Here is a 10,310-nt window from a genome sequence, read left to right on the forward strand (position 1 = left end):
TTTTGTATTATTAGTTACCTAATTAATTAGACTTTGTTTGAAATCGTTTTGTTACAACTTGTATGTATTGCACTCTAATTAGTATCAATATGTCATAGGAGGTACTAGTTGATTATATTTTTATCATTAAAGACAAATTAAGCTTTTAAAAAAATCACGTGACCAGTGTGGATCTCTTGGTGTTGTGTTCCTTAATTTAGAGTATTTTCACTTATGATCCCTTAATTTCATTCTCGTTCCTAAATTATAATTTGTAGTCAAAAAAATCTTCCAAATTTGGAATTATAGAATTTTTTTTATTTTAATTTTGTTACACAAAAAAATGCTTTGTCCATTTTTCTCCATTATTATTAAATTTCAAAGATGTGGTAGATAATCTTACATCAAACTGAGACATTTGAATGCCCGTGACACCACATGACATTCGATTTCAATTACATGTAACAAAACGTATATTTGGATTCCGACATTATTATTAAGCTAAATATTGGAGGATGTCTTTACAATAATTTATACATTAACTTTTTATGTTTTTTACATGTATTACCTTTTCATGCAAGTATTTCTCCTATCTAAGATGATAATTATGAAGAAACCCCACTTATTTGGATGGATCAAGTGACATAAATTATCTAAACTTAACTTAATTAAGTATGATTATTGTCTATCCATGTTTATATTTAACTTCGTAATTGCCTATTAAGTATATTTTACTTTCATCTAATATATTCCGTGAGAAGAAATAAAAAGGGAAAAAAAACAGAGAGACTTGTCTTTATTCATATATACATTTAGACTTCAATTCAGCAATTTAATTAGTGGAGAAAACTGATGACTGTTTCTGAATACTGCTAATTGTGGTTACAACTGCATACTAGTCATCAAATCCAAATATAAACGAATCTTCAAAATCTGATATAAATAATGCTATTTAGTATGATTATTTAAGCACTATAATTTATCCCGCGACCCCTTAATTTGTTTGTGGCACTCTGCCATTTGGCAGGTTTAAATAATTAATAATTATTTGATTAATTAATAGCATTATTTATATCAGATTTTGACCACATGAACTAGTCACTCTATAAATAGAGTTAGAGACAGGCCAATATTGGCAGACAAATCAAAAAAATGGCAATTAAAAGTTTTATATTGCTTAGCCTGCTGCTACTAGTTCTTGGCTCAGTAGAGACTACAAGTGTAGCTTTTTCAGGCAACTATGATCCTATTTCACTTAACCGGAGCAGTTTTCCGGCAGGTTTTCTTTTCGGGACAGCATCAGCGGCTTACCAGGTCAGCCGGATTTCAGGTTGTTTTCAATTTCCATTTAAAACTATAGTTGATCATCTGATAAAGCATTCATTAATTTTTGTCATCAGTATGAAGGTGCAGCACATGAAGGTGGTAAAGGACCAAGTATTTGGGATACTTACGCTCATAGATATCCTGGTAAAAATAACGAAAAAACTTATCGAGTTTTACGTTTTAGCGTTAATTTTAATTTTCAAAATATTTATGAAATTCTGACATTGTTATTTATAGTTTATTCTTCTGAAAAAATCTATATGACTAGTCATGGCTAGACTCCTAAAACATGGAGGTATTGAAATTGAATCCTGTGGTCATCACATATCATGATATCAATATACATATATTATATCATGATTATTTGAACCCTTATCTTAATTGGGGAACATTTTGATGTGATAACATTTTTTAGTGAATAGATGTCAAATCATTATGAATTAAAATGATTATTATATCATGGAAGTATATTATGGTAGACCAAAAAGTTATACTCCCACTAATAGTTTTCCATTTTTAGTAACATTTTAAGTAAACTTTTTTATTTTTTAAATAAATAATATTATTTTAAACATAATTTGCGATATGGTTATCTATACTATATATAAAAGCACGGATGGAGGGGGGACAGACACATTTACCAAATTGTCCTTTCAAATTTATGACTAATTGATTATTACTAAAAGGTTTTGTAGTCATTACTAATTACTCATTGATTACTAATTTATCATTTAAAGGTAGAGTTATATTAGAATTTAATGACTGTGTATAGGTATTGTTCGGTAATTAATTATTAATTAATTCTCACTACGTCTGTCAATTTAATCAATCGTTTCTTTAACTAGGAACTATGTGGGCTATCTTGATTTCTTATGAATTTGTGGATTTCGGCTCTGCTCTAGAGTTTGAGTCTTGGTTCTTATAAAATTATATTCCATAGGGTTTATGTTGAGTCTTTGCATCCAGACGTAGAAAGCCAGTTTAAAGTGCCTTCAAGTCTACAGCAATGCTACTTTTCCCGTCCCCCCGCCCCGGCATAGCGCTTCGCTTCCGGTTTTTCGGAACTAAACTCATGAAACAATATTTGTTTATGAAGCCAATACCGAACTAGACTGTCTTTTCAAACCAGACAAGTGATTGGTTTGGATGTAGATGTCCAGTTTTAGTTTTAAACTACTATTTGATATATTCTATTTGAATTTTCTATAATAATAAAATTTGATTATCAATTAAAAATATTAAAAACTATTAAAATAATCATCTAAAATATAAAATAAAATAATCTATTCTTAATTAGCTACTATTTTAAACATTATTTGAATTTTACACTTACATAGTACAATTTATAATTATAAAAATAATTATTAATTAAATAAAAATATAATTACCCTAATAGATAAAAAATATAATTATAATAATTTGATGAGTCACATTAGTATAATTATTATAAATGTTAATTAATTAAAGTTAACAAACTGGAGTATAAACCTTATTTCTAACAAAAGGTTACTAATATAATATTGACTTTTAATAAAATATACTGATTTAATTATAATTAATAATAAATTGACGAGTTACGTTACGAGCCACGTACGTAGTACGTAACGCGAAACTAGTTTATAAAAAATTAGACAATATAAATTTATACCTTTTTAAGGTCTAATCACCAAAAAAATCCTCCATCTTTTAGCCTCTTTTTAATTTCACCCCGACGTTATAATTTTATCCCATGATATTTTTTAAATAGCATGGTGATTATATAATATATTTTTACAAATGTACAAAGGTTCATTTTACTCCCCTAAATTAACATAGAAAATTGATTAAGTTTATATTCAGAAAGATATGTTATAAATTCGACCTTTTAACTCTTTTTAAAAAACTAGTTTCGCATTACGTGCTATGCACGTTGCTCGTAACGTAACTCGTCAATGTACATATTAGTAAATTTATTATAATTATATCAATTTTTTTATTTATAATTAATATTAAATTAGTTAAGAATTTTTATAAAAATAAATATAATATATTCGGTTATTAAATTTTTTTCCATACTGAATTTATTCTTCTTTTGGTTTTATAATAACCATGATTAAATAATTAACTTAATTTTATTAATAATATCTTTAAAAATAGTCAGATAGAAATTTAAATAATAATATATTGACTAAATATAGTATTTTAATTTTGTAGTTAAATCAAACTAAAAGATAGGTATTCCTACTAATTTGGAGACAATTTAATTATTTTTTACATACTAAAAACTAAATTGAAGATAATTTAGCTACCTATTCTAATTAGGACTTTAATTACAATAGTGATTAATTTATTAACTAATTAGTTAATAACTATAAAACCTTTATTTAGTAATAAACTGAAAAGGATTATTCAGTAAATTTGCCTGTCCCCCCCATCCGTGCTTTTATATATAGTATAGATAGATAATCGAAATACTATATATTTTGTGAAGATGGTGGAATATTTATAAGTCAATTTAAAGTTGAAGTGGTAAATTGGGTGATAATGCCAAATTTAAGATGATTTTCTTTAAAAGTTCTAAATTTAGCAAATGATTTTTTTATACAAGTTATGAGTAAGATGAATTTTATGGTATAAGCATCAACTGGACGCTATAGTCGCAGGTTTAAATTTCAACTATTTTTTCTAATAATTGGTGTGATTGGAATTATACTGTTGACCATTATAATTCTAAATTAACAAGTATGTGAATTTATTGACGAAATTATCAAGTATCGAAATTTGACGGTGAGTATGGACTTAAGCTCGTAAAAATTAGTCCTCATCATATTTTTTTTTTTTGAAGAAATTGGAAGTGGGTAATGGTCGACAAATACGTTTGTGGGTATAGTCCAGAAATTGAAAGGCCAGCAGAAGAAATTACGTTGTGTTTTGTCCTCAGTGGCAATAATTTGGATTTCCTAATTGGATTATTCTTCGTAACGTCTGTTAATATAGTCGACCGACTTTTCTGATAATCTCTTGTTACATATTGTACATTTAAAATAATTTAAATGTGATTTTATTCATAAATAATTAGACATGAATAATTAAATGGCAGGCAAAATACTGGACGGTAGCACTGGAGATGTGGCTAATGATGAATATCATCGGTACAAGGTAAATTGGATATTGATTATTAAAATATTTAATTTATTTTGATTTGTTACAGTAATAGCCAAGCTAATTAATTATTTCTATTTATATTACAGGAAGATGTTGGGATTATGAAAGAGATGGGCTTAGACGCTTACAGATTTTCCATCTCCTGGTCTAGAATATTGCCAAGTAAAATTAATATTTAAAATCTATATTATAATTATTATTTATAAAATAAAACTCCAACTGTTAGAAGCTAACAAAATGTTAATTGATGCATAATACAGAAGGCAAATTAAATGGAGGAGTTAACAAAGAGGGAACCAAATACTACAACAACCTCATCAATGAGCTTCTAGCCAATGGTTATAATTTCATTAATTATTCTTATAATTAATTTAATTATTTATTTGTAAACTTATATATTACGGTAATATTCACCGACAGCCTCTCAACTTTCATCGATCTTCCACTGCAATTTTTAGGCTAACAATATTCTTTCAATACTTTATTTTATATTCATGTTATTTTTTACGTCACTTCAGTTTTATTTTCATCAAACTACTGACATGGTGCTGCAAAGCCAAAAAAAGTCGGTCCAAATAAGAATTCAGTTGGCTGCAACGTCGTGAATTTTGATAAAAACGGAGTTGAAGTGACATCAAGAAAAAGAATCATAAATTAGGACTATAGTGGGAGAGAAACTAAAATTGAGGGACTGTTAATAAAAATTACCCTACATAGCATCATGTTTCAAGTAATTTCTCCAATTCATTTTGTTTCTTTATTCTGGAATTTCAGGCATTCAACCCTTTATAACTCTCTTCCATTGGGATCTTCCTCAAGCTTTGGAAGATGAATATGGCGGTTTTCTTAGTTATAAGATTGTGTGAGTAATTAGCCATACTACTGATATTCAAATCTTTAAATCTTTAATTCAATTTACTCAATTTTAATCTTATTGATTTTCAATTGTTAATAAATAAATATAGGGATGATTTTCGAGACTATGCGGAAATATGTTTTAAACTTTTTGGAGACAGAGTGAAGCATTGGATCACATTGAACGAGCCATGGAGCTATAGTGTTGCTGGGTATGCTATGGGGGCGTTAGCACCGGGTAGATGTTCGAGTTGGTTAGAATTGAATTGTACAGGGGGCGATTCAGCAACCGAGCCATACATTGTCGCTCATAATCAGCTTCTTGCTCATGCTGCTGCAGTCAGATTGTACAAGACCAAATTTCAGGTTTAATTTTATTTTACCTCATTTAATTTGTAGAATATGTTTTAGTTAATTTTTCGTGAAAAAAGAAATTATATTTAGGTTCATGATAATATATTTGGCAGGAAAAGCAGAAGGGAATAATAGGGATTACTTTAGTATCAAATTGGTTTATCCCCTACTCGAATGCCAAGCATCATCGAAATGCTGCAAAACGAGCTATTGATTTCATGTTCGGATGGTACATATTTATGTTGTACAAAATATTTTCCGGTCCAACATATTGATTGACATTTTATTTCAATTTTGGAAATGCTTTTAAAAGTCCGAAATTCTATTGTTTTGCAGGTTTATGGATCCGATATCAAATGGCGATTATCCCCACACATTAAAATCTCTAGTTGGGGATAGATTACCAAAATTTTCAGAGGAGCAATCTAAAATGGTTAAAGGGTCGTTTGATTTTCTTGGATTGAACTATTATACTTCTAACTATGCAGCATATGTACGCTATTCTAATACTATTAATGCTACCATTTTAACCGATGCTCGAGCCAATCTTTCAAGTGAGCAATTTTTTTTATTCAACTTATAATTGAAAATTTTCCAACTAATTTCACTCATGTTATATTAATTACTCTTCAATTTTTTTTGTTTATGTAGCTGAGCGTAATGGAATTCCAATTGGTCCTAAGGTACGTTAATCATTCACACAGCCAAATTTATAAAAATAAAATAAAATATGAGACTTAATATTTAGAAATTGCAGGCTGCTTCAGAATGGCTCTATGTATATCCAAGAGGAATTAGAGATCTTTTGCTCTACACCAAAAAAAAGTACAACAATCCACTTATTTACATCACTGAGAATGGTAAAATAATTTCTACCTTCAAAATATTTTAATTGTACTCTACACATAAAAATAATATTCTTAAAATAAATTAAAAATTTAAGGATAAACATCAATAATACTTAAAATTTCCTTCTTCTTTTTTAAATAGTAATTTACTTTTAAAAAAATATTTTAAATGAGTGTTTATAGTCATTTTCAGCTCACATGCTTACTAACAAAGTTCAAAATAAATTCTAGATTTGTTGATGCTGCTTTCCATTTAAATTCCATATAGAGAAGTATTTTCACATGCTATCATTTTGTAATTTGCGAATATGTTAAAAGACAATAGATTTTATAAATATGAGGATTATTTTTACTTTTAGTAAAACAATGACTGAGATCGGAGAAATTCTTAACTGCGTACTAGCTTATCACATGATGACATGTTATTAAAATAGTGGTGCTATCGTAATTTTATTTATTATTTTTTAACACAATTGAATAGTAATATTACGATAGCGCCACAATTTTAATTACGTATCATCGTGTGATAAACTTAGTCTACGGATGACATAATGAACTGAGTCTATCTAAGAATTTCTCCTAAAATTGGCTAAAAACACTAATTTCATATATATTTACAAAATTGGAATACTAATACTAAAAGAATAAAAGTTCAAATACTGAATAATATATTTAGAAAACTCCACACACCACTAATATAATTTGTCCAAAAAATAATGAATATTGTAATCTCTTTATACACATATGACACAGGAATTGATGAGTTCAATAATGCTACAACATTAACACTTGAAGAGCAACTTGCTGACAATATGAGGATCGATTATTACTATAAACATCTTTCTTTCCTTCAAAGAGCAATCAAGTAAGTGTTTTATTTTATTTAAAATATTGCCATAATTATCCATTTCTTTGTCTAGTGGTTCAAAATGAAGATTAAATGATGACATTTTTAGAGTTAAATCCAAATATTATCATAAATTTCAACGTGTTTTACAATTACAACACAAATTCTAAAATTTGATAACATCAGTCACCAGCTTTTATATTTTGACAAATCGAAAAATCGAGCTATATTATATTTTATATTAAAAGACGATGATATGGACATCATAATATACGCTGTTCTGACAGCCATATCTGCATTTTTTTTAGCATAAAAATAGTTTGATGTCTCAGTTTGTCAATTTTATCAAATTTAAAAAATTGTATCTTAATTATAAAATACGTTAAAATTTATGAATGATTTTGACAATTAACCCATATTTTTATCCCTTAGACGTATAATAATTAAATTTGCTAATTTTAATTTGTAGGGATGGTGCGAATGTGAAGGGGTATTTTGCATGGTCATTACTGGATAACTTTGAATGGGGTTATGGTTACACCGTACGTTTCGGAATCAATTATGTTGATTACAAAGATGGACTGAAGAGATATCCCAAACTTTCTGCTCATTGGTTCAAGAAATTCCTCAAGAAATAGATTACTTATATATATTTCATTGCGAAGCTTGTTCTGAGACATTTAAATTATGTATTAAAAAAATTCTACGGAATTTTATAGTCTCTTAATTAAAAAATAAAGGTATAATTAATACATTTTCTTCCAGTAACAACACAGATGTTATATAATGTTTCAAATATTCAAATTAGAGGAACAAAAATGACTAATTAAGATATTTAAAAGTTACCGATGTAGTTGGTTCAAATGGTAAGCGGCTTGATATTACTTAAGTAAATTTTCGGATTCGAGTCTTGTAAATGTAGAAAATCTCTGCTGGCAGACTTACCCGCCATGTTAGATACGCGACGCGAGTCGAATTTGGATTAGTTAAGGCGAAGCCTTGGAAACCGATAGGCAACTAGAAAATATATTTAAAAGTTGCAATAATTATGGAAGGCTATCTTTGTCAGATATAAACATATTTTTTTCAATCTCAATAATGCAAACAGAGTTTGTCTTTTTTAAAAGTTGTTTGTAAAAGTGGTAAATTTGTTCCATTTTGACATTAAATGCATTTTTATTCTAAAAAAAGTAAATAAAGGATGTTTATGCTTCATAGCATAAACAAGAGGGTATATTTATACCTTTCTTTAAAAAAATTCAAAAAATAATATATCAAAAATATTAAGTTTAATGGGGTCAAAAAGTTAAATATTTGACATTTTAAGAAACCTATAAAAAAATTAAAAGTAATTTGATCAAATCACCGAAAATCTATCTAATTTTCTATATTCTAGAATTGATTTAGTTGTGCGTACACGATAACTGAATGTATATTTTAAAAAATTATAAAAAAAACAAGAGTTGTCAGTCGTGGTTTGAATAGATTTTGAATTTTTATTTTTGCCAAATTTATATGCCATATAGACAGAGTTACATTGATTTTAGAAACTACTCCGATTACAATAGACTTCTCTTAAACCCTTTCTTTTTTCTCTAAACAAATTCTAGCCGTCTAGAGTTTTTATTTTTATTTTTTATCTGAGAACCGTTAATAATTTGATTTTCCTGTTGACGGTAGTCATCCTTTTATTTATGTTATTTTAATTTTATAAAATATAATGAATAGCCAATTATTATTATTTTTTAATGGATTAATATTTATCAACAAAGCGCAATTCAATTACCAAGAAACGAAGATAGATCGAAGATCTTCTAATAAAAAATGGAATCGTGTATTAACTTTATTAGAAATATTATTTTGATTAATTGGTAAAAGTAATTAATTATAAATTGGTGAGAATGTGACAACACACATGCTTAAAGGAGGTGTTTACGTTCAACCATGACCTGATAACTAGAACTAGTTAATAGGTGGTTGCACCTTCACACTTATAAACTCATTTAGATTTGTTCTCTTAAACAATGTGAGATTATCTTTAACACAGATAATCCCCCTCAAGTGCAACCGGACTGGACATTCGGTTGTCACTTGAAATTGAACTCCCCTTAAAATTGTAATTATGATTTAACACACATCAGCAACACCTGACTGGGCCGCTGGGACTGGATATCCAGACGGACAACCAACAAATTAAAAATTCGGCCCCGACCCGCTCTGATACCATATTAGAAATATTATTTTAATTAATTGGTAAAAATAATTAATTACAAATTGGTGAGAATGTGACAACTCACATTCTTAAAAAAAGTGTTTAGATTCAATTATAATCTAATAATTAGAACTAGTTAATATGTGGTTCAACCTTCACAATTATAATCCCATTTATATATGTTTTCCCAAGCAACATTGGATTATCGTTAATAAGCTTTTCTTTTAGGACTAAATTTTAACCTGACCAGACATTCAAATCCACTTACAATATCTTCAGGGTATGCATGTGGACACCCATTTTTTAATATTCAAAAATATACACCAAGTATGACAATAATTATTGACAAAAATCAGATGTGATTTTTTAAATTTATGAAATTTTACTCTGGTTGTAAACTAATTTATCATTAAAATTAGTCAAATGACTATAATGGATTTTATTTTTATCAATTGTATTTTTTTTATTAGGTGCTCGAATATAATTGATACAAAATGTGAAATCACGAATATAATTCATTTTGCCTTAAAATAACTCAAACTTCTCGATTATAAATTTGTCGGGCTAATACCCATAGATCCTGACTTTTGACCTATCTTACAGGTTACCCCTTGAATTTCAACAACAATCAGTAAACTCCCGAGTTTTATGGCGGCGCTTATCATGGTCATTTTGTCTAAAAAATTTGTTAACTTGATCAAATATGATGAGCTGTCATTCTAAAAAAAGAATTTGACAGCGCTAC

The 10,310-nt window shown here is 27.9% G+C and overlaps 1 protein-coding gene across 1 annotated transcript; it reads left to right on the top strand.

Annotated features, from left to right (window-relative positions):
* Positions 1-1,098: 1,098 nt before the first annotated feature.
* On the top strand, positions 1,099-8,140 carry LOC130014475 (beta-glucosidase 12-like). The gene is made up of 13 exons (XM_050368104.2): positions 1,099-1,293; positions 1,380-1,449; positions 4,385-4,443; positions 4,536-4,611; positions 4,710-4,787; positions 5,224-5,311; positions 5,415-5,670; positions 5,772-5,887; positions 5,995-6,212; positions 6,310-6,341; positions 6,416-6,518; positions 7,260-7,371; positions 7,823-8,140. The coding sequence occupies exons 1-13, from the start codon at positions 1,132-1,134 to the stop codon at positions 7,989-7,991; spliced, it is 1,539 nt and encodes a 512-aa protein (XP_050224061.1). The 5' UTR covers positions 1,099-1,131; the 3' UTR covers positions 7,992-8,140.
* Positions 8,141-10,310: the final 2,170 nt, after the last annotated feature.

The sequence above is a fragment of the Mercurialis annua genome, linkage group LG3 (genome assembly GCF_937616625.2).
Source record: "Mercurialis annua linkage group LG3, ddMerAnnu1.2, whole genome shotgun sequence".
NCBI lineage: Eukaryota > Viridiplantae > Streptophyta > Magnoliopsida > Malpighiales > Euphorbiaceae > Mercurialis > Mercurialis annua.